This window comes from Panthera pardus, unplaced genomic scaffold, assembly GCF_024362965.1.
Source record: "Panthera pardus isolate Hobbes unplaced genomic scaffold, ASM2436296v1 HiC_scaffold_10, whole genome shotgun sequence".
NCBI classification, from domain to species: Eukaryota; Metazoa; Chordata; class Mammalia; order Carnivora; family Felidae; genus Panthera; species Panthera pardus.
In genome coordinates, this window is record NW_026526655.1 from 64,233,845 (window position 1) to 64,259,373 (window position 25,529).

The 25,529-nt window shown below is 42.1% G+C and overlaps 1 protein-coding gene across 2 annotated transcripts in view; it reads left to right on the forward strand.

Annotated features, from left to right (window-relative positions):
• The window catches only part of STK39 (serine/threonine kinase 39), a 310,507-nt gene that overhangs the window by 90,528 nt on the left and 194,450 nt on the right, over positions 1–25,529 (forward strand). For both annotated transcript variants that reach the window (XM_019458489.2, XM_019458511.2), the window contains exons 6-8: positions 14,929–15,038; positions 15,367–15,468; positions 17,782–17,915. In XM_019458489.2, the coding sequence (XP_019314034.1) occupies positions 14,929–15,038; positions 15,367–15,468; positions 17,782–17,915 (346 nt within the window). The remainder of the gene's footprint in view (positions 1–14,928; positions 15,039–15,366; positions 15,469–17,781; positions 17,916–25,529) is intronic.

Genomic DNA, 25,529 nt, shown 5'->3' on the forward strand with positions numbered 1-25,529 from the left:
AACCAACTAAGCCATGTAGGTGCCTGGGATAGATCTTTTTTTTTTTTTTTTTTTAACGTTCATTCATTTTTGAGAGAGACAGAGTATGAGCAGGGGAGGGGACAGAGAGAGAGAGAGAGAGAGAGAGAGAGAGACACAGAATCCAAAGTAGGCTCCAGGCTCAGAGCTCCAAGCTGTCAGCACAGAGCCCGATGTGGGGCCTGAACCTCACAAATTGTGAAATCATGACCTGAGCTGAAGTCGGACGCTTAACTGACTGAGCCACCCAGGCATCCCGGTGCCTGGGATAAATTTTAAATGTGTATGGTAAGTAGGAATGATTTGGGAAAAGGTGTTTTTGATTAGTAATATAAGTTACTACATGTATCATACCATAGGTTAGAGATTTTTAGGAAATTTGAATAGGTAACACATTTATACTTTGGAATGTAAATTTAACACTTGATTACAAGGAATACACTTGAAGACACAGGAGTGGAAGATTATCTAGCTTTTCAAGTCACTGATAATCTGTGCCCCTAGCCAAGTCTTGCTGGCCATAGTTTGTATCACCTATAAAATGAGGTGCTTGGATTCTCAAGTTTCCTTGTAACTCTAAAGCTGGTATAATTTAATACAGAAAAACTATAACCCGCATGCCCACTAACAGAATGCCCTTCTCACAGTTTTCCTTGCTTCTTTTAATGGCAGCTCTGTCCTTGCACAGAATAGGCCAGGAATTGGTATTCCCTGGTCCTTCTCTTTCTCTCATACCCATTCTGTCAGCAAATCCTCTCATTAACCACGTCTCACTGCCTCCCCTGCTGTCCTCGTGCTCTAGGCCACCTTCAGCTCTTGCCTGGGTTATTGTGGTGGTCTTCTGAGAGGTCCTCTTCTGCCCTTGTCCCCTCTGTTCTCTATGTGGCAGCCAGAGGGATGCTGTCAAACTCAGTCGGCTTGTGTCATGCCTTTACTTGAAGCCTTCCAGTGCCTTCCCATCTCAGAGTGAAGTAAACAATATTATGGTGGCCCACCTGGCCTTACAAGATCTGTTCCCTAACATTATCTTGTTGATCCCATCTCTTCATCTTCTCCCTCACTCCATTCTAGGCAAACTGGTATCCTTGCCATGCATGCTCCTGCCTCAGGACCTTTGCGTTGGCTGCTCCATCTGGAATAGTCATTTCAGTACCTTCTTTAGAACTTAGCTCAAATGTCACATCACTGAGGCTTCCAAGGCCATCCTGTGTAGCCTCCTCTACCCCATACCCCCTATGCCCTGGTCTGTTTTTCTTTATGGCATACATCAGTGTACCCTGTGTTAGTGTTTTTGAGGTATGGTCTTAGACCAGCAGTGCCACCATCACCTTAGGAACTTGATAAAAATGCAGATTCTTGTGCTCTTCCTCCCTGCACCTGCTGAATCTAAAGCTTGGGAAGTAGAGCCAAGCAATCTGTATTTGAAGAGCGCACAGGTGATTCTGATGCACACTAGTCTGAGAAGCACTGCTGTGTATTGTATTGCATTTCGTAATTTTGTTGATTAACTGTATTTACCTCCCCTTCCACTACTGTCCCAACTTATAGACCAGGTCCATGAAGGCAGGGTTTAAAACTGGAAATGGCACTTAGAGCACAGTAAATAGTTGCTGAGTAAGTTCATGAAAATATGACTATTTAGTAAATTTAGATTAAAAGAATACTGAGCAACAGAGTTTAATGCATGATCCTCATATTTCAGTGACTCTTCAGTGTTAAGAGATTTAAATGTGAGGTTTTCTTTATTGCAGACTTAAAAATATACAGAATCTTTGAAGATTGTATTAGCCTCAGTAATCCTCAAAACTTTGTAGAAATGATGTAAATTGTTTAAATACTTGTGGCAACTGGAATTGTGCTATTTTAATCATCTCCCACAGGGACCGTCTCTTGTAAAGTGTACAGATGGGTCATTCTGGTTTATTGAACGCTTCTGATATGAGAGCTCGTCAAGTGGAGATTTATGTGAAAAAGAGCACCTGCAGGTATATGAATATTGCATTGGAAATTTAGACTTATTAATATTTGATCTAAGTTGCTTGTGCCCGTCTTGGCAGATATGGGCAGCCAGGAGCCCCTGTTGACTTCCAGAGCCTGCCTTTGGTTTGGGAAATGATAGTACCTGTGTAATATGTTTACCTAGTGCTCTCGGTACAACGGCTTTTTCAGTTCAGCAGAGTAGGTCTTAGAGAGGAGGGGATTGAGGACTGCTAAGCCATTGTGGACTCCTTGAAGGTCATTTTGAAGGTCATAAAAGCCAGTCTCAGATCTCTTGACTTCTCTTTCAGTCCTTGGCTCATTTCCTTACCATTGGGCTCCCCCTACTCCTGCCTCTTAACTCTATGCCTTTTGACAGTTCTTGACCCTCGGGATCATTTTTTTTTCATCTACCGAATGCGAAAGTTTGACAAGACTTTCTCCAGGACCTGTCTTACATCAGAATGTTTGAGTGGCCCTTCATTAACCTCAGTCACTAGAGAAATTCTCCATCCTGTTTGAAAGCATTCATATCAGAGGATGGTCTTGGGCATGGAGGGGAGAGTAAGCCAAGTGATGTGTCCTGTTACTAGTTTCACCAGAGCATCTTTACAGATACCCCGTCCCCACTGGGGAGTCAGGGAAGAATGGATTTGAGATTTGGGGATTATCTGTGGTTTTCTTTTGTTCACCATAATTACCACTTGTGATAGAAAGTTGACCACTAGTGAGTTCTTGGTCATGCCCATCAATGACTTGAGACAGCTGCCCCTTGCCTGGTTCCTTCAGCACAGCTGGTCTGGATTACTGCTCCAGCCTCCCCAGCCCCCTGCCTTCTGCTGGTGCCCCACCAGGTGTGGCCTCTGGCTTCACTGGTCACTGGATATTCACCTGCTGTGGCTCTGACGTAGTTGGGCACATGATCGGTGGTTTGCTGTCGTCTTAGACTAGTGTTGTTCTTCACGCTTTAGCTAATTGATTACATTAGCCAACTGAACTGTGAACCAAATGTGAATTGATATCATTTTGTCCTTTTAAAGGCTTATCGTCCTGAGTGTGAGAATGGGGAGAATGAGGAATTAGGGAGTGAGTGGCAGCTTGTGTAGCCTCAACATTTTTACCAAGAATTCTGTTGAAGTTTTCTTGTTATTTGTCTATCATATCATGAATGTATATCGATTCCATGTACAAAGTACAAACAAGTGCTAAGAACTTCTCCTTTTGTAAGTTAAAATTTAACACATTTGAAGGAAACCTGTCAATGGCACTTTTAAGAGTGTACCCACATGTGAGGCCAGCCATGGGAAGGTTTGCTTCTTTGTGTTTCTTTTATTTTGAAAGGTGAAACTCTACCTTTAGGGAATAAAAATATGGTGTCTTCTGATTTCTTCTTTTGTTGTCAGAAAAGGCTGTGAAATTGTCATTCTCTGATGTTTCATATAAGGTCAGGACTACCTCTCCCTCATTCACAGATGGTAAACATGGATTTGTTCAGAGCAGTTGAAAAGTGACTCCAGGGGGCAGACTCTGGAAATATGGCAGATTGTGTTTTCTGTCAGTGGATGCCTAGACGCCATGTTGTGGTTGGGGGTTGTAGCCTATGGAGCCAAAGAAGGCCATTGAACACCTTTTGTTTACATGAAGGAATAAATAGAACTGAAAAAGTGGGAGTCTGATTAGGGGAGAGGAGATTGGGTAGAGAATGAGGGTTTCAGAGAACTCGTTCTGGTTCTGTCTGGTTCCTCTTGGGATGTCAGCCTTCCTCCTGAGCGGGACAGGTGTTGTGTCCCAATCTGTAATGAAGTAGTGTGTGAGTAATTGATCACTAATAGTGGATGAGATGCCAACGTGTATATCATTTGCTGAAAAGACGAGCAGATTCAAGGTTATCACTTTAATGATAATATCACGCTACACAATTGCACGTCAGAGGTTGAGAAGGGAATGGTGTTCCAAACATCTTGTGCCGAGAATGATACTTAGCCACAGCCTATCTCCTCTGTGCCCTGGCGTCTCTATTGAGCAGCTGCTACTGATGGACTGTTCAGAAGTATTGTGATCATAAATTATCTTCCTGTATTTTAAAAAAAGATTTTAAAATTGGGGTGTGCCACGTATGTGGATTTGTTTGTCCTGTTTGACACATTAGACACCCTTGAGGATCACTGGGTGAGTTCTTTGTGGGGCATGATTTGTGTTTTTAGTATTGCACTCCTATTTACCGTGTCCTAAAATACATGAATGTGCACACATAAACGCTTTTTTTCTGCTACTGTGTCTCCACTACCAGTGTGTTCTGCGTCTAAGAGGTAAAAGAGGGGAGCCGTGGAGTTGACATTGCTTTGAGATCATCCAGTCATACTGAATCGTGCCCTGCTAGGGAGACCGTACTCTTGAGCAGTGCTTCTGCACCTTCTCTGTGCATCAGATCAGCTAGGGGTCTTGCTATGATGCCGATGCTGATTTCAGCAAGTCTGGGGTGGGACCCAAGAGCCTGCATTTCTTGGGGGAACCCCAGTGATGCTTATGATTCTGGTAGACCCCACTTTTGAGTGGCAAAAGTTGAAGATACTTCTTTCTCTTATTTTCTTAGAAGTGTATTGTTCTCTGTTTCTGGAAGGTTTATGTAAGTGTAGCCCAAAACAGAAAAAAACTATTGGTAAAAAAAGTGAATTCAACTGTTCTTGCAGTGTGTTATTCCCCCCACCCTCCGCCTCCGAGATGCCTGTGCATTTATTTGTTTTGATTTGTGCCCCTGGCATTAAGAGCCATGCTTAATACCAGAGCTGTTTAAAACTCCGGAATTGCACTGTGTACTAAATTGTTTTCTTGCTGATTTTTACCAAGTCCTTTTGGGGATTGCAGTGATTTTAGCCTCTGATGCAATGGTTAACCCTTAGTGGTCAAGAAGTATGAATAAACATGGCAGGACTGGGGAAGGACAGGTGACTATAAGAATTAAGAAGTCTTTGGGTCCAAATGCCAGAGTGCTTGACTGGCAGGAGATCAAACAGTAAGGACGTTTAATTATCCTGCATCACAGAAGTCTGGGGCATTTGGTTCCAGGGTTGGTGCGGAAGCCCAGCAGTAGCACAGAGGTCTTGCTCCATCCTGCTCTCTGTTCTGCATCTCAGTATGTCGGCCAGAACATGTCTGTATGGGGTGCTCACTCCGAGCATCTCACCCTCACCTGATAGTGTCCTAAACAGGCTGGGGAGTGAGCAGTAAAGGAGCCTCATGTACAAGGTTCTTCTACAGGTGAAGAATTTCTCTGCGAGAGCTTGCGCCGTATGCCCCTTGGATCTCAGGGCCAAGACTAGGGCAGACCTTCAGACCATTCACTGGTAAGAGGAGCCAAACACTGTGGTTGGCTTAGAGCAGTACATTCCATCCCCCGAGGCCTGACACACACAAGCAGGATTCTGATAGAGAAGAGTGGAGGGGCATGGATGTTGGGTAGGCAGCCAACAAGGACTATTAATTGAACATCTTTTGAATCTATTCTATACTCCCCATTTTATAGCTTGTGAAACCATTGCTCAAAGAAGTTAAGTAAATTATCAGGGAGTGTAATTGGGACCACACACAGGCCTGTTTGATTCCAGAGTGCCTTCTGAGGGTGGAAATGTGACTCCTTTGTACTCACCGTGTCCTTCCTTGGTGCGTTTTCTCTTCCCTTTAGTTTCAGGAATTTTTGGTGTAGACTCACTAGAAATTGTCAAGACCTTCTACTATATGCCTCTGAGTGGGGGCCACATATCCATGCCAAGTGTGTTGTCATTTGGCCTCTTTTTTTCTTTTCTTTTCTTTTTTTTTAAAGTAATCTCTTCACCCACCTTGGGGCTTGAACCTACAACCCTGAGATCAAGGGTCACAAGCTCCCCTGACTGAGCCAGCCAGGCGCCCAGACATTTGGCCTCTTAGTAGTTGTATTCACATTCATGGTGCACTGAAACTATTAGAATGGTAAGAAAACTGCTCCTGTTTCAAGAAGGAAATGAGCCCAGTGACGGTTGGGAGCCACTGTCCTAGGTCTTGCCACATCTTGACTTGGCCTCCTGGGATCTGGGCTCTGCTCCTTGCTCTGGGTTTGCTGAGTTCTGCTGAGCACAACACAGGTACCCAGAGATACGGTGTCCACCTAGAGAATTTGAGGTGTCACCTCTAAGTCAGCGCTGCACCATGCTTTCTCCTGCCCAGGTTTGCAGGGATCCCCGGCAGGCATGAGGGGATGGCTCTCCCTGTTTCCATTCAGACTTGGCTCGCGGTGCCCCAAGATCTGATGACACTCTGAGGATGGCAAGGCTCCAGGGGAGTGAAAAGTTGTTCCTACTTAATTTATAAACAAAACTACAACAAACAGAAAAATGGGTAGAAAGGCTAAAGGTAATTACACATTAAAAAAATAAAAACTGGAAAACAGTGATTTGGTCAGTGAAGCTAAAAACACTGTACCAGAGTATGTGATAATTGGGTGAACATCAGTCAGAAGGAAACAATACTGGAAGTCTGTTGGCTTCCACATACATGATGGAAGTGCGGCTGGGGTGGGGTGTGCGGTGGCTTTGCTATTCTTCAGATGCCGGGTCAGGAGAGTGATTTTGACCAGAGTGTGCTGTGATCAGAACTGTGTTTTAGGAAGATTAATCTGGACAGAATAGTGGTCTGGATTTCAGTTGGAAGAGGTGAGATTTGATTCTGAAAATGCTAAAGCCTTTACTTACCCTGGTCTGTATTTTCCTTCTCTAACCAAGAAAATCTGCGGGGAAAGGGCACCTAGGAATTGCCAGCAAGCAGAAGATGACACCTTTAATTGCGTATCGAGTGTTGTATGTTGGGCACATTAACATGTTTTTTCTATTCATGTTGTTCAGGGCATGTAACATTGATGTTTAAATTGACATCACATTTCCTCACATTAGCTCTCGCTCGAAGGCCGGGGTTGTGCCTAAATCAGAACTCTGCAAGCCCCCTGGCTTGTAAACCCACACCAGCTAGAGGTTATTGTGAACAGCCCCTGCTTCCCGAATGTCAGTGGGGTGCTGCACTACTGGCACACCTGTAAAAACATTAAAAGAACTTTGTTTAAAGTGAAACGGCTTTCAGGGCGCCTGGATGGCTCAGCCGGTTGGGCATCTGACTCTGGATTTCGGCTCAGGCCATGATCCAGGGTTGTAGGATCGAGCCCTGTGTTGGGCTCTGCACTGAGGCGTGGAGCCTGCTTAAGATTCTCTCTTCCTCTACCCCTTTACCCAGCTCGAGTGCGCACGCGCCTTCTAAGACACACAAACAAGTTTCTGTAGCCTCCTCTGTTAAGAAAGTTTTTGCTTCTGTTTTATACCTATTGTTACCTAGCTTGCAGAATTTGAATCTCAGTGTACTTCTTTGTATACTTCTTTATTTATCCAACATTGGTGGCATAACATTTTAAGGAAACCTGTGGGACTCAGGAAAGCCGGATGCCGGCAGCCCTGAAAACGTTCCTGGGTGTTTAGAAGTACACTTCAGTTTTGCCAGTAAAGTCTCAAGAGTCTCTTGTGAGAAAACAAGACAAAACCCAAAACCGGGAATCAAACCAAATCGGGAAGGAATTGTTTTTGGTGACATAAATATGACATTTCAGAATAACCGGGGAACCTCAAACTAGTTTTTCTATGTTGTGTAATCACAACTTGATCTTCACTCAGGCACAAGCTCGAGATTTGTGGAATATTAACCCCATTATTCTGTCTTGCGTTTCCTTTTCAGTACAGAAAATTACACTGAACTTTTTCGAATAGGAGACCAAGGCTAAGTGGATGACTCCTCTGTGAAGGGTGAAGGGCTGTGGATTTTATTCAGACCCTCGATAACTTGCTGTGTGGTCTCTGCCAGGTCATTTAATCTTTTTAGTTCCTTCTTCTTTTTCAATTCCAATATCCACTAAATCTTCCTATTTTCCTCAGAATTTGTCTAATCCTTTCCATTTCCAGAGTCTCTCTTCAGATATAGGGCCTGTTGATTTTACTCCTGAACATCCCTAAATGACTGCTTTTCCCAGATTTCCTCTTGGACTAGAGAGAGCACAGCAGTAGTCCAGGGTGCTGAGCGGACGGGGCTCAGCTTCTCTTACCTGGGAGGAGACTGTGGTTGGGCTCCTCCAGTCTCTGTGCTTCCCTGCTTTTCTAGACCAAGATACTGTGGGAAAAGAGACTGATTCGAATAAAGAGCTACCGGGGTTCCCTGTAGCTGTGGTGACTCCCACTACCCCAGCCCCCCCCCCTTCCCCCCCATGAGCCGCTTGCAGGTCTGAAGGGATCTGATGCGTCGTCACCCGTTTTGGATACATTTTAGGAAGCTCTGAACCATCAGATGCTGATTCCATTATTCTCTCGCCAAGGGTTGAACTAACCTGAGCCAGTTTCTCATGCACAACTCAGGTTCCTCCTTACAGGTATTCGTAGCTGTTACAGATGTTTGAGGCAGGTTACGTTTGGCCTTTCACCAGCAACGCCACTCCCAGGTTTTAAGGAAATCGAGTTTCAGACCAAATTTTGCCATTCATTGGCAAACAAGCCCCTAGAGATCCCTCACAGATTTGTTCTGCACACTCAAGGAAGTTCCTGCTGTCTTTCTAGGTGAATGGAAAATTCACTCGAAGCAGACATGCCAACATTACAGATGCAGTTTTCTTACACACTGTACTTGGGAGTCTAGAATCAAACTAGACCTAGAACTGGGGAGGGATTTAGCTTACTCTTGGGCCTGGCTGGATTCTTTTTATTCACGCAAGAGTGGGGAGTATAGCTAAAATTTTAGCCCTTCTCTGTGTGCTGACTGCCTTTACTTTGGTCAGTGAGAGCCTGTTTCTCACATGCATCATGGCTACCGACAGGTGACTGGCATTAATATTCTCCAATAATAGCCCCTTTTGGGCATTCACCTGGCTCGTACTTATCTATACTTAGATACAGATAACTGAAATACTTGTAGCAGCTGCCTCTGGCATCCTTCATCAAATGCTACCAGAACCTTCTGGCACTGGGCATTCTGGGTCAGGGTGTCAGTTGACCACTTGGGTCTCATAAATATAACGTTGCATGGTGTATGTGAAAGTATTTTAGGTAAATTTTAGGCATTGTAACAACTTACCAGATTAGTTTTGCAGGCTAAGCCGGGGAGGCATAATTGCTTTATTTTGCGTCATTTTTTTAAAATGCATTTGTTGTCGGCAACAGAAAAGAGAGCTTTTGCGTAAAGGTCTCGATATTTGGCTTGCTCTGGGAAAATTGGGACTTTGGCCACACCAGGCCCTATTCCTCTAAGGTGACTTTGTTTTCCAGTGGAATAGCAGCAGCCCACTTTAGAGCTGGGGTAGGAGGGCACCGAGAATGGGCTCCTCGGGAGGGCCAGCACTTCCTAGGGTCCCCCTGTGCTGACACTGAGTATCAAGTGCCCTTTAATCATTGGGATTGTGCTGTTGGTTTGCAGGGCCCTCCTCCCTCCTTTACTCCCGCCTGGCCCCTGTAGGTATTTGAGTGTTCGACCCCTGCAGCTGTCAGACACTTTTTCCTCTTGGCTCAACACTTGTGCTTTGCTCACGCTGCTTCTTTGTCTGGAATGCCATTTCCTTTTCGGCTTGCCTCTCCAGGTCTTAACTTCTTCCTGAAGGCCAGGTCCAAGGCCCCCGTGGATGTGGAGTCTTCCATGGCTCTTAACACTCCTGGCTCCTCCGTGTCTACACAGACAGCAGCGCATTGTTGTTGTTAATTGTTTCATGCCTTCCCTCTCCTCAGGGGTAATATTCTTAAAGTCAGGAAATATATCTTTCTTATATTTTGTATCTTCCACTGTAAACATGTTAATGCTTATCTCCCCATCCCAGTCTGAAGGCAGAGAATAGTCCGTCTATTGATTTACTTGACAATTATTTTAAAGCATATTTATACATGGTGAGGAGAAGCAGGAGCATGTTATTGATAGGGTTCTTGAGCAAATGGCTAAGAAAGAATTCTTGAGATGTCTTTGATGTAAAAGGTGATTTTATTAAAAAAAATTTTTTTTAATGTTTATTTTTGAGAGAGACAGAAAAGAGAGACAGAGTGCAAGCAGGGGAGGGGCAAAGAGAGAGGGCGACATAGAATCTGAAGCAGGCTCCAGATTCTGAGCTGTCAGCACAGACCCTGACGCGGGGCTTGAACTCATGGACTGCGAGATCATGACCTGAGCTCAAGTCGGGTGCTTAACTGAGCCACCCAGGCACCCCTAAAAGGTGATTTTATTAAAGCACAGGGACAGGACCTGTGGACAGAAAGAGCTGCACTGGGGTTGTGAGGAGCGACTGATAATATACTTTTAAGTTAGTGGGGGTTAGGGATAGCGTTAAGTCTCTAAGGAATTGGGAAGCCAGGCTTTCAGGACTTTGAGGGGCTAGCTATTGTTAAGATAAGGTTATTCTTAGTCTTTAATAAAGCAAAAACATCAAGGAAGTAAGGTAGCCCTGAGTTGCTTGAGGATGGTCACGCTCTGCATGTCCCAGGTGTCTGCAAGTTGTAAGGAGATTTAATTTTAGCTACATTTCTCTTGCCTTTGTTTCCCTCATGATTATAAATATGAATGTAATATAAAAACAGGCATAACCAAGAAGGCAGGTAAGGAAAGAGACCCAGAAGCCCAGATTCAGGGTGTGCCAAACTCCCAGGGTAGGGGAGTAGCATGGCGTGCAACCTAACTACCGGGACACCTGGCCCCTGCCAGTGAGGACCGTGCTGTTTCCTGGAGGATCTGCCCACTCTCCAAATTAGGTGGCTATGCCCCAAACCTGGGGGATCCGCCGCAGGGCTAAGCATTCACATATACCAAAATAAGACAGTTCCCAAAGTTACTTAATCGTACACCACACATCAGGCAAAGGTGTTGGGTGGGCATCAGACTAACCACACCCCAACACGAGGGGCTGTGAAAGAGCTCCGAGGCACAGGGAGTCAGGATGCCCAAGAGGCTTCCATTATTAATAAGGATGAGCAGGACGCCCCCTGCCGGTGGCCCTGCACTTAGTGGAGGAACAGTGTACCTGGGCGCACAGGCAGCGTCGTGGAGGGCAAGGCTGGTGATGGATTTGGGGAATAAACAGTAAGTGGTTCAGCAGCGCCCAGCCTCAGGGCTGCATTTGGGAGAAGGGGCAGCTGAGGTGGGAGAGGAAAAGGGAAGTCCGATGTGCATGCTGTGCTCGGGGATTCTGACTTTTTCCTAGGGAGCAGAGGGCCTTTCAAGGGAGAAGTCGGGGAGAGAAAGGCCTGCGTGCCAGTCTCCTGGGAAGCAGGACGATGGTGGGGGTTCAGCAGGCTGCCCCAGCAGCAGTGCGGAAGGAGCGGGGTGGGTGGATTCAGGAGATGTGAGAGAGCCTTTAGTGCCTGGGATGACAGCATCCTTTCTGGTTTGGGATGCAGTTATTTCTGGATGCAGGAAGATGGGCGGGCTAGCTCTATGTGTAGCCTGTGATCCCGTGTCGCCGGAGTGATGTTTATGGTTTCTGACCCACGTCTGTCTGGTTGCACTCTTCTTGGCTGTATAGACGGACTTCTCCTAAAACAAGGGCTCTTTTTAGTGCAGTGGTTCACCACCTCGTTCTCCCTGTCCTAGGTACACTGTCTGGTCGGAATATACCGGCTTTCCTTTTTACACAGGCACACTATGTACTCTGGTCAGAATGTTGTTTCTCAATACATATAAATCTTTCTGTATATACATTGGCAGTGTATTTATTCTGTAGTCGTAAGGGTGAGTAGATGTTAGGATTGGCGTTTTCTCCCTCTGGAATTTTTTGTTCTGAGCATTAAAGACATTTAGCCATCTGTTTATGACTTTAAAGTGAGTGTTCTAAGTGGAGCCTATGAATAAATACGTGAATCATGAAGGATACATTGAAGGGGTATTGTCAGTAATAAATTGCTCCTATGCATCTTTTTCAGCTTTTTTTCTAGCTTTAAAAAGGTCTAATGTAATCATATGGAATTTTTAAGGAATTAAAAAAATTTAATGTTAACTATGGATTTTTATATGGATTATATCTTCTAGGAGAGATTGGGGTGTAGGGTTGCTGCAACTGCATTAAAAAATATATTTTTCCTTAGAGTACAGATGATATGTACTTAGTATTACATTGTTACAAATTTATTATTTTTTTTAATGTTTATTTATTTTTGAGACAGAGCATGCGAGCTGAGCCGGGAGGGGCAGAGAGAGGGGACAGAGGATCTGAAGCCAACTCTGAGCTGTCAGCACAGAGCTTGATACAGGTCTTGAACTCGTGAACCGTGAGATCATGACTTGAGCCAAAGTTGGATGCTTAACTGAATTAGCCACCACCCAGGTGCCCCGCAAAATTATTTTATTTTGATTTTAATTTTTAAAAAATATTTATTTATTTTTGAGAGAGTGCAAGTGGGGAGGGGCAGAGAGAGAGAGACGGGGTCAGAGGATCCGAAGTGGGCTCTGTGCTGACAGCAGAGAGCTGATGGTGGTCTCAAATTCACGAACCGTGAGATCATGACCTGAGCCAAAGTCAGACACTTAACCGACTGAGCCATCCAGGCACCCCACAAAATTATTTTAATAGAAGTGGAATGTTTGAGGGGCACCTGGGTGGCTTAGGAGTTTAAGTATCTGACTTTGGCTCAGGTCATGATCTCACGGCTCATGAGTTTAAGCCCCATGTTGGGCTCTGTGCTGACAGCTCAGGGCCTGGAGCCTGCTTCAGATTGTGTGTGTCCCTCTCTCTCTGCCCCTCCCCTGCTCATGTGCATGTGCTCTCACTCTCTCTCTCTCAAAACTAAACATTAAAAAAACTAAAAAGAAATGGATGTTGGATTCATTGTTGAACTTTGCAGAAGTATAAATTAACTTGAAGTTAATATTTTTCAAAGCTCATCATATTATCTTTTCCTCTAGCTGAATATAGTAGATGTTTACAAATGGTTTTATTCACCTAGCTTTTCTGTAAGAACATGAATTGTATTTCCTCCCACCTACAGGAGACTGGCTTACTGGTTCTAGAGATTTCTTTTCACAAAGGCTTTCACAAGGCTTCATTTTTCTGACCAAAATATAAGAATTCAAATAGTTTTAGTTTGGCACATACGTGCAAATTAAATTATCTAGCCTTTTCAAAATACACTTCTGCTCAGTATTAACATGAGTGTAGCAGTGGGAACAAAGACTCACGTTTGTCAATTTTTATTCCTTTTACTTGTAGTTGAAATCCTTTAGGGAGTTGAGTAAATTTAAATGTAAGTAAAGTAAAACAGTCAACAGATTTCAACTCAGGGAACTGGTTATAGTGTTATTGCCCTAACTTCATATTGAAGACCTAAAGCAAATGCTAATACATTTTCACCTTGGTTTGTGCTGGACTTTGCTCTTGGGTAAATGGCTGTCATCCTGGTAGTCATGAAAGGGGACCAGCAAAGGAGAATTAAACGAGAGGAATTGGCGGGGACTCAAACTACACAGTCTGCTGTGGCATTTTGAGGTGTTGATCACCTTTTTAAATTACTATTTACCAGCTTACTATTGAGCTGTTCTTTAGTTGGCTCTACCTGGTAGGTCTGTACTAGCCCTGAGTAGTTGGTACTTGAACTTATTAACTAGTTTGAACTTTTAATAAAAATCTAAGCAGAAATGCATGCATTAATAATCACCAGGTATTCCTTTCTCTTTTGTCACATACAAACATTTTTTGCATAAATGCATGTGTGTATTTCCATACAGTATGCCTAATTTATCTGCTCACAAAAAGAATTTTTAGTATGTAATGGATGTTAAGAAAAGTGTTTTTTCATTCTACAAACCATTGTATCTATACCTATGAAAATTATCCAGAAACCAAACATAGGAAGAAAGAAAAAAACAGTCTTTGCTGACGAGCTTTTCCTTTGTGTTGATTGCTACATATGTACAAACCTGGGCATGTTGGCTTTATGTACCTGGGTTTGTGGATTTGCCGTTACGATTTTGCCTAAGGTGTTAGCACTTTTAAGCAAGGTCATGAGAATGTGGGAGATGAATGTTATTTATCCTTTATCTTAATTTTTAATTGAGCTATAATTAACATACAGTGTTACGTTAGTTTCAGGTGGACAACTTAGTGATTCAGCAGTTCTAGACACTACTCTGCTCATCACAAGTGAACTCGTAATCCTATTTCACCCATCCCCCAAGCCACCTTAAGAAAAAAAAAAAAAAAAAAAAAAAAGCCACTCCCCAGACATTGATGATGTGGAATTAGAGGCTAGAAAGTAATCATTGTAAAAGAAAGACAAAAAAAGAAACTACATCACAGGGCCGCCTGGGTGGCTCAGTCAGTTTAAGTGTCTGACTTCAGCTCAGGTCATGATCTCATGGTTCCTGAGTTCAAGCCCTGCATCGGGCTCTGTGCTCACAGCTCAGAGCCTGGAGCCTGCTTCAGATTCTGTGTCTCCCTCTCTCCGTACCTTCCCCTGCTCACACTGTTTCTCTCTCTCTCAAAAATAAATAAACATTAAAATAAAAAAAAGGAAACTACCTTACATACTATTTTTACTGCTTCCAGTGCTATTCTTATACATGATTTCAGCTAAAAACTGAGATCCTTTGTATTTAGGCCATTAAGAATGTGTTATTATTTTTATTGCTGTAATCCTTTATGATTAGTTATGACTTTTGATACCTTTTTGATAGAAAATACAATTTGGTATGCTAAGCTTGTGGACTGGTGGGCTTGCTGACCCATGATGATGTTGTTTAAACTGTAGGATGGCAGGATGCGTTGGTGGTCCCTGAGAGAGCTCATGGTGTTTGGAACAATTAAGTCATCATCACTGGAAAGCTCACCAGGAAAAGAGATGTTTATAAAACCAGAATTTGTAAGCAATAATGTCTTACATAAAATAAGGGTGATTTTTTTTTTTCTTACAGATTTTGGGGTAAGTGCATTCTTAGCAACAGGGGGTGATGTTACCCGGAATAAAGTAAGAAAAACATTTGTTGGCACTCCGTGTTGGATGGCCCCTGAAGTCATGGAACAGGTAAAAAAAAAAAAATGTGTGTGTGTGTGTGTGTGTGTGTGTGTGTGTATATATATATGTATATATATATATATATATATATATATATATATATATAAAATAAAAAAGTGATATTTTTGTATCATTAAATACACTAAAATTTCATTCAAATCAATCATGTTACTAGAATGCATCATGTAACTCAGATTTAATTCCCGATTGCTGGGCCTTAGCAAAGTGATATTATCGAAGTTGTACATATATTCTGTAGACTCCTGACATACTGTGGACCTCATGATGTGTGACCTTCCAGTTGTATAATTGTGTTTTTTCCTGGTTCTTTTCTTAGGTGAGAGGCTATGACTTCAAGGCTGACATGTGGAGTTTTGGAATAACTGCCATTGAATTGGCTACAGGAGCAGCGCCTTATCACAAGTACCCTCCTATGAAAGTAATTACTATTGGAAATAATATGTTGGGCTTGAAATAGGATTTAATGGAATAGGTTCTGTAATTCTTTTAAACATAATCATTTTTCTCTTAGACCTGAGGAGAATTAATGGAGGAATGCAGCCAAGTTAAATGTTGTCTGATGTTCTCAGTGGACAAAATAGGACAAAAGTGGTACAATTCCCAGCTTTGAAGCTTGCTTTTACGTTCTTAGCACAGAGCTGTCTGAAGAGTGTGATCAGATTGGTGGGTGGAGGTTGAGAACTGTGACACATGCTGGTCATTACTCCTCTAATAGCAGAATACCCTAGGCCCCCAAGGAAAATCCGAAAATAGATTATAGTGATACCATCTTTGTGGATAGATTTCCTCAATTTTTTTGGAATGATCTGTAACATTTCACCCCTGTGCTCGTACTGTCATGTTGGTGATTCATCTGAAATAAGTGAGCCCAGTGTTATTAGACAATAACCTACATCTGGATACTGTTTTCAGACTTTTGTTACTCTTAACTGGCCTACATCATTATTTCACTCAGTTCTGAGATGGTAAATCAGGGCTGATTTACCCGATTAGATTTTATTTGGGGGCTGAAATAGTTGAGTGGAAATTATCAAAGTATTTTACAGAGAGTACCGTCTGTATTTGTTTCAATTTTTTCCTAGGCAAATACAGGAAAAATTTAGGTTTAAAAAAAATGAGGATAAAAAAAGGTTAAATAATTTTACTGATTAAAAAGTTAATACATTCTTACTGGAAAAAATTTGGCAGTCCAAACAAGAATAAAGAGAATAATCATTCATAATCTCATTAGCCACAGACAATCCCTGTTAAGGTTTTAGTGTAGTTACATTACTCTTTTCTCTATATACATATTTAAAAAAAAACAATTTTAATGTTTTTATTTATTTTTGAGAGGGAGAGAGAGAGAGAGAGAGAGACCAAGCATGAGCGGGGCAGGGGCAGAGAGAGAGGGGGACACAGAATCCGAAGCAGGCTCCAGGCTGAGCCGTCGGCACAGAGCCAGATGCGAGGCTGGAACTTGTGAACCATGAGATCCTGACCTGAGCCGAAGTTGGACGCTTAACCGACTGAGCCACCCAGGCACCCCAGTCTATATACCTATTTTTAACATACTTAAGATTAGGGTGTGTGTGTGCATACATACTTGCTTTTGTTAGCAGAAAATGTAAAGTTGAGATGGAAACAATTGAAATGAACTTTCAGAGAAAGAGTGCTAAAGCAGCTCTTCCATCCGGTTTTTCTGTATTATTTTTTCGTATTGTTTTCTTTCTTCCCCAACTCCTTCACGTTTCCCACCCAGCTCCAAAATCATATTGCTGATCCCAGCCTGCTATCCTGTCCTGCGGGACTCTGCTAGGACTTTGGAACTCTCCCACTTTCTTCTGTTTGCTGTTTTCCTCCACAAACAATAAACTGTCACTGTAATCCTTCATGTATTCACACATCTGAAAGTGTTTGAGAGGAGTCTTGGCATGTATAACATTTGCATAAATTAAGGCTAATTTATGCATTAATGAGGTTTATTCCTTTTATAGGTCAATAGTTTACTATAAATTGTATTCTTTTTTAAAGCAAGTAATTATGATGTTAGTGGGAACGAATGGAATTTTTACCTTTTTGATTTGAAGCTGTATTTTGATTTGGTTTTGTTCCCCTCCAAAAGCGGCGCGGCCTTTTGCTCTCTGGTTATGGTTTTTAGTAACTCGTATTCTGGCTGTCTTTCAGTGTCTTACTGTCTCAATTTGGCCAAGCCTTTAAGCAATATTCTGTAGGTTTTCTCAGTAAGAAAAGAGAAAAGGAAATCATGTGTTACCTTCTGGGATGGTGTGGATTTATTTTTAGGGTTGGCAGTGTGTTAATAGAAGCCTTGAGTAGGGGCGGTTCCTTACTCATGAATGACCTGTGCACATGAACTGCTGCTCTGGCCCCCGCCCCCACGCACGTTCCCAGCCAGAGCCCCGGCCCTCGCTAACCCTGTGCTGGAGCTACGTGCTCCTCCAGGCTGTGTGAGAGCCAGTTCCCAGAAGTTCTGTCCTGGCCGCTTTGGGAGATCATTCTTAACACACAGAACAGATTTTGTAAGTTCTGTCAATGGAATAACAGAAAGGTGAAAGGGCACATTGAGCAGATTTGCAAAGGGAAATGTATACTTTTAGCACACACTTTCTGGAAGGTTAAAATCCTGGGAAAAGCATGTTTGTACCTAAATCAAGGATGGTCTTTGTGAGAGATTAAAGACTGTAGCCATTGCTGTACTGAGATTCTGTCTTGGTGTTTGTTTCTGCTGCAGGTGTTAATGTTGACTTTGCAGAATGATCCACCGACTTTAGAAACAGGAGTAGAGGATAAGGAAATGATGAAAAAGTACGGCAAGTCCTTTAGGAAATTACTTTCCCTGTGTCTTCAGAAAGATCCTTCTAAAAGGTATGTCACACTTAGTGGATGAGTTAATAATGACCTGGTTTGAATCACCACAAAGCGTTGTTTGTGCATGGGAAAAGGCTGTGTGAGGACACCTGAAAGGTACTGCTAGTTCAAGGGAAATCCTGCTGCGGCCCCTGGTTTCCAACCTGTTAGTGGAAGACAGGGCGGGTCCAAGAGGGAGAGAAGTGAGTGAGGATGAAGGAGAGGTGGAGGAACATTTTTAGTGTTAATAAGATTCACTGTGTTTGTTAGGTGTGGGCTCCGTCATCAAAGGAAATGAAATAAAACAGAAATCAAAAGAAATTGGCAGTGGTGCACTCAGAAGCTGAGCTAATATTCTGCACTGTGTAGGTTGAGCTGACCTCTCAGGATTTGAATATCCTGCTAGCTCCAGTCTAAACCAGGCAGAGCTATTGAATTTTGCATGAGCTTCCTTTTAGTTGCAGAACAAGTTGTGCTGTTTAAAAGATTATCAGTAAAGAAGATTAAGATTTTTGCATTAGAAACATTAATCATATAAACAGAAGCAAAAGGTTTGAAATCAATGTTAGTGTTTCCTCTTTATTCTTGGGTTGTTGCCTTGCTCCGTAGCATGTCTGTTTTCTGAGTTTGTTTCTTCCTTCTTAATTTCTGTGACTTTGAAATATCCTGGCAAGTCATAATATAGTTCAGCATCTTTTATCTCTTAAAGAAGAAAGTGACGTGAGCCCCACAGGCCTTGCCTGGGTAGAGTCCCTTTGTAGAGCTTGGTTGTGTGTGGTACCCTCCTGGCATACAGTCAGCCTGGACGACAGACCCAGAGAGGCCTCTGAGGATTTACTGGCCACCTTCTCCACCCAGGGGCTCAATTTGATACTTAGATTTGAAAATGTAAATACTGGCTTCTCTCCAGAAGCTTTCTGTTTCAGGGAAGGACCTTGCTTTTGGACGGAGGGATTCCTGTATTCCTAAATCCTTTATGAAACTTCAGTTGTGTGGTTTTTTTTGTTTTTTTTTTTAATCTTTGCACAGTAGTCTATTGTTTGAGTCAGAAACCCTTCTCTAGATTAAACATAATTTCCATTATTTTACCCGTTCTTCATAGCTACTCTCTTCATTCCTTTACATTTTACTGAATTTGCCTTGAATCTTTTATCAGTCACCATTCATCCTCATGATGGGAGATCTGAAGACTGTTTGCTATTAAGCATCTTTAAATTATTTATTGTAAAAGGGATAGTTGTTTTGTCACACCAATAGGCTAATAGGCTATTTTTGCTTCAACATCTTAGTTGCCCTTTGTATTTGATTTGTAGGGCTTGTTTTTCCTCCCTAGTTATACTACTCTTTCATTGAGCTTACTTCTTCACTCTCCTATTGGGTGAGAATGCTCTTAGATTCTAATTTTGTTCTGCAACACTTGTTTGTCTTCCCTTTCTTTTTGGTGTCCTCTCCAAACATAAATTTTTGCCATCACCAAGGAAACAATTTGATCCTCCAAAGCCCAGTGAGAGAAGTATTTGTCTTCCCAGTTAGCACTGCATTACTGTGGTTGGTCTTTGTGATTCTCACACTAGTTGAGATCCCACCTAGTGGTGATGATGTGTAATGTCACCCAACTTCAGCCCTTTTGGAAAAAATGCTGTAGGGTAGAATCACGGGTATACTTAATGATACAATAGATTTCTTTAGGAGGTTTGTAACTTAGGATAAATTAGATTATTATACACTATATTTAATGAACTGTCCTTATTTCTTAATTATCTTGAAAGTCTTCCCAGGTGTTAACTATATGAACTCAAATAATAGGTTCCCACCACCCCACTAAAAAAAAAAAAAAAAAAAAAATCTCAATTAGAGCCTTGCATCATATATTTGAATTCTTACAAAGTCTTTCCCTCAGAGTGCTCTGTTAGGAACTTACTGAAGTACAAAGTATTAATAGTTTAAGGATTTCTTTTAGATGTTTACATTATAACATAATCTAATCTCACTATTGTGCAGCTGTCCTCTGTAACAGAGTGTCAGTGGTGCACCAAGTTTTTAGGGGACTCTTTTTTTTTTTTTTGTTAATTGAAGCATAATTAACATACATAACTAACATTATATTAATTTCTGGTGTACCATACAGTGATTCAACAACTCTACATTACTCGTTGCTCATCACGATAAATATACTTAGACCCCTTTACCTATTTCACCCATCCCTACACCCACCTCCCCTATGACAACCAGCAGTTTGTTCTCTGTATTTAAGAGTCTGTTTTATTCGGTTTTCTTGTTTCTTAAATTCCACATACGAGTGAAATCATATGGTTACTTGTCATTCTTTGACTGACTTATTTCACTCAGCATTATACCTTCTACGTCCATCCATATTGTTGCAAATGGCAAAATCTCATTCTTTTTTATGGTCGAGTAACATTCTATTGTATTCATATACCACATCTTCTTTATCCATTTACCTATCAGTGGACACATGGGTTGCTTCCGTATCTTGGCTATTGTAAACAATGCTGCAATAAACATAGGGGTACGTATATCTTTTTGAATTAGTGTTTTCTTTGGGTAAGTACCCAGCAGTGGAGTTACTTGATCATATGGTAGTTCTATTTTTAAGTTTTTCAGGAACCTCCATTCTGTTTTCCACTGTGGCCGCACTAATAGTGTTCTCACTAATAGTGTGCGAGGGTTCCTTTTTCTCCACATCCTCGCCAACACTCTTTTTTTTTTTTTTTTTTTTTTTTTTTTTTACCTTTTGACTAGTCATTCGGACTGGTGTAAGGTGATGTTTCACTGTGTTTTTTTAAAAATTTAATTAAGTTAATTAAAAAAATTTTTTTAATGTTTATTTATTTTTGAGAGAGAGAGAGAGACAGAGAGAGAGCACGAGCACGGGAGGAGCAGAGAGGAGGGAGACACAGAATCTGAAACAGGCTTCAGGCTCTGAGCAGTCAGCACAGAGCCCGACACGGGGCTCAAACTCACAAACTGAGATCATGACCTGAGCCGAAGCCGGATGCTCAACTGACTGAGCCACCCAGGCACCCCATAATTTAATTAATTTTTTTAAGTAGACTCTCCCCCAACATGGGCCTCAAACTTGCAACCCCGGGATCAAGAGTCGCATGCTCTACTGACTGAACCTTCCAGGCTCTTCTTTCATTGTGGTTTTGATTTGTGCTTCCCTAGTGATGGGTGATGTTGAACATCTTTTCATATGTCTGTTGGCCATCTGTATGTCATATTTGGAAAAATGTCTGTTCAGGCCCTCTGCCCATTTCTTAATAGCAGCTTCTCAGGTGACTCTCTCTCTCTCTCTCTCTCTCTCTCTCTCTCTCTCTCTCAAATGAAATGACACGGATGTGGGAAGTTTTGAGGAAAAAAAAGATTGATGAAATATGAAAATGGGAATAAACAATATTGTTGAATTATATATTATATAGGGTGCAGCTTTAAAATATGTATTCATTACTAAATAAGTAAACATTTAATTGCTACACAAACCTGAAAGAAACCATGACTATTTCCTGTCTTCTGTGCCTTTGCTTATGTTATCCAAAGGCTCTTCCTCTTCCTCTATATTCCTTGAACCTCTTTTAACACTTACTTGAAAGTCCTCATCTTCTTAGAGTTAGGTAAATCTGGGTGAGATTCCTAGCTCTACTTTATCGTCATCTGCATGACTCAATTCCCTTTTCTGTAAAATGAGCCTAATAACATCTACTTCATAAGATTGTCATGGGCATGGAATATGATAATTCACTTAAAGAGGATAACACAGTACCTAGGGGTTCCTAAGTATTCAGGAAATTGGGATTGCTGTTCACCATTTGCTGTTTTCTTCCAAACCGAGTGGAATTATTACAACTCTTAGTTTTCCTGCAGTATGTTAGAGATACGTCTCTTGTATACTTACCACATTATGTAAATTTATTGACTTACACATCCAATTTCCTCATAGGTTTGTAAGTTTTTTAGAAGTGTCATTCATCTTTATGTCTTTGTGTCCCCAGTGTTGGGTCTGTATTACATATTTGATATTTCTTGAGCAACTGGAGACAACTGGGAGCTTGCAATTTGGGAATGATTTGGACTCACTGACGAGTGTTTTAGAAACAAATCGGATTCAAGTGGGTTGAGGAGTAAATGCAAGATTTTTGATAATTTTTATTGATTCTGCATATAGTCATCTACTTGCAATTTAAAAGCAGTTGATAGGTACCAAAACCCTGGTCTTGTTGAGTTACTTTTTTTTTTTTAAAGTTTTTATTTATTTTGAGAGGGAGAATGGTAGTGGGGGGAGAGAGAGAGAGAGCGCACATGCACACGTGCACGGGTGGGGTAGGGACAGAGAGGGAGAGAGGAAGACAGGGAATCCCAAGCAGGTTCCTCACTGTCAGCTCAGACCTTGATGTGGGGCTCAAAACGCATGAACCGTGAGATCATGACCAGGGCTGAAACCTAGAGTTGTATACTTATCCTACTGAACCACCCAGGCGCCCCATGCTGAGTACCTTTTTGGCAACAGACAGAAACCTATCACAGGGGAACAGTGACCAGGACAGATTCAGTCCCATGTAGGAGCCCTCAGGCTAGCTGAGAATGAGCTGCATTTTCGGCCAACCTTGAGAGCTCATGGAACTTTCCTAATAAAAGAGAGCTGGGGTGTTGGAGCTATTTGCCTCATCCAAGTCCATGCTCTGCATTGGCATAGACTAAGAGGTGCTTATATTTGCATAGCACAACATTTTGCTATTTCTTAAAAAATGAGCCTTAATCTTGTAGATTACATACTTCATATGGATGGCAACTATAAAAAGAACCAGTATTTTCTTTGAGCAACAAGAGGGTGGATGTCACATAGATAATTTCATTAGAAGTGAATAAAACTTGAATATTTCTTTTGTGGGGGAGGGGAGACTGAGAGATACAGCTCTGCCTGAGGTCAATGAGATGTTAGCAATTATAATGCACATTGTTAGAACTACTTAAACTATATCATGTTCATCCTGAATCCTTTGAAAATTATTTTAAGTCTCAGTGGACTTTGGTTCATCCATATGTATTAACTGAATCCTTTAAGATATTTTCTCCTGAGAATGTTGGTACTTGCAGACTACTGCATTGTTTTTAAGGATTTAAAATTAAATCATCATTCACAGCCTGTACCATTATTTGGGTTGCTGGTATAACATTTTAGCTTTCCTCATAAAACAGTATCTGTATTTATATTATGTTGTATTATTTGAAAATTGTTAGCAGCCATGTCAGATATAACATGCTTGCAGAATTCTTTTTCTTATGTGGTACTCAGCTAAGAGGCAGGCAGCACTGATGGTTCCATATTAATCCTGTACTGGTGGTTGCTATAGCATAAAACTAAAACAAACACAAAAGTAAACAAAACACAAAAAAACCTAAAGTCAGATGGGCAGCATGCACCTTACCTTCTCTTGTACCTTCTATCACTTTCTTCCTCCCTCATTTTCTCGTTCTTTCCAGTTCTGTTTTCCCATACTTTCTTATGGAGATAGCTTGGCACTTGTATGATTCTAACCCCCAAGCTATAGACACTTGAGTTATTTTGAGCACATAAAGAACCTGCAATTTAGTTCTTCTCTGTATGGAGTAGACCTATTATTTTGTATGACCCATATGACCTATTAACATAAATCCTAAGCCTGTACAAAGAAGAATATGGCTCCTTTAAACCATTTCTCATTTCTTATGTGATTGAGTGTATTTATTGATGAAGGCTAAGAATGGAGAGTGCAGAGAAAGAAGTTTTCTTTGTGGCACGCTTTTCCCCTTTACAGTTTTGGTCACCATAGAAATGACCTTGCTGGGGAAGGGAAGGTATTTTCCCAGGCGTGTATCTCCAGGCATGTCTGGCATTTCCTAGCCTTCTCTCTACATTGGTCCTACACCTCACCCTTAGTTTGTGGAAGGAGGAGGCAAGGTGCAGAGGAGCAAGGGGGGGCATGTGGCTCTCCACTTTTGGACCTCCGCTGTGCATGGACTTACCCCTTTCTGTTTTTGTTTGTTTCGTTGTTTGTTAGCATGAGTCTCGTTTTCATTACATCATTCTCCTGTTCCCTACTCTATTGAACAGATGCTTAGAATTCAGTGTTGACTAAATTTGGCTTTAGAAGTTGTAGTTTCTCTGACTGTCTAGTAGCATCACTTCTACCTTGTATTTGATTATGTTATAGAATTGAGCTATGGCAGTTTTCTGGTCTGTGCTGGGCATTGGGGATATAAAAAATGAATACCAGGTGGTCCTTTGTCTGAAAGGGCTTATAACCTAGTGGGGTGGAGGCAGGAAGACCTAGGAACAGGTAATTACAGAATAGGAGTGTGTGGGTAGATTGGTGTGTGAGCACTGAGTAGGGAGCAATGGATATGTACTTGTAGGAGCTGATAAAAGTATCTCTGAAGATGGTGACATTTAAACTGGTTCTTGACTGATGAGCAAGGCTGTGCCAGTTGGTTACAAAAAATTTTGGAGCCAGAAAAGCAGCGTGTGCTTTGTCATGAAAGAGCAGAGTGGGAGCAGGGTGGGAACATCCGTGTAGCCGGAGGACAGAGTTCACGTGGGGTGTGGTGGGAAATGAAGATGGAGGGAGCCAGCACCTCTCAGCCCACTGAAGTCCGTGAGGATGGATAAGAATTGGGTTTTTACAGAAGCCACCTCTGGAGCAGGGTGGGTGCTGGGCCAGAACAAAGAAGAGAGAAGTAGTGGAGAGACTGGCTGGGGGGCTGTGGTAACTGAACTGACCAAAGGCGATGAGAGTTTTCGACCAAATTGGTGACCTGGAGTCTCTTGATCATCTTGCTTTTCCTGGGTTCCTTAAAAAAGTTCAGTCTAACTTATTTTGTACACCCCTTGGTTTTTAAGATTTTATTTCATGTTACGAGGTGCCAAACACAACACCAAGTCTCCGCGCTGTGTGTAACGGTCGTCTTTAGGTTTTCTGTGCAGCCCTCCCCTCCCGCCACAGCTGCGCTGTAGCGCTTCCACACTCTGACGTCCCTCTTACAGCCTCACCGCACTCGCTATTTCTTATCTGCTAGATTATTAAGTTGCTGAAGGTAGTATTTGCGTCTGTCGTATTCACTGCGGCATGCCTAGCACCTAGTGCGACGCCTGACAAGTAGTAGGTGCTTAATAAATATTTACAGGGAGGTCGAAAGAGGAATTGGAGTAGCTGGAGGCCAGACACCTCGCCGATGATCAGTAAGAGTGCACGTTAAAATAACAGCCACGGTTAAATCACGTAAAATAGCGGTATCATTTTTAGTTCTGCTGCCTGTTTAACAAGGTACGGACTCATGAATCTGGATAAGCTCACTGAGGGGATGTGGCACACAGACCGTCAATCATGGCCCACCTGTTGTTTAGACCTTTATTTACTCAAAGCAATTACCAGTTAACAGCTGTGTATTGCAGTGGATGTGGTGATTCGGGGGTTCTTTGTCAGGCACTTCTAACCAGTGTTCCACTTGAGGCTGAGGGAAAGAGCAATAACAATTTAAATAGAAAATTGCTCTGCAAAGAAATGCAGTTTATGGCCCCTGTAGACTTACGTAGTTTCTAGAGCGATGCACTTAAAAACGTTCCCTAAGTCTTAC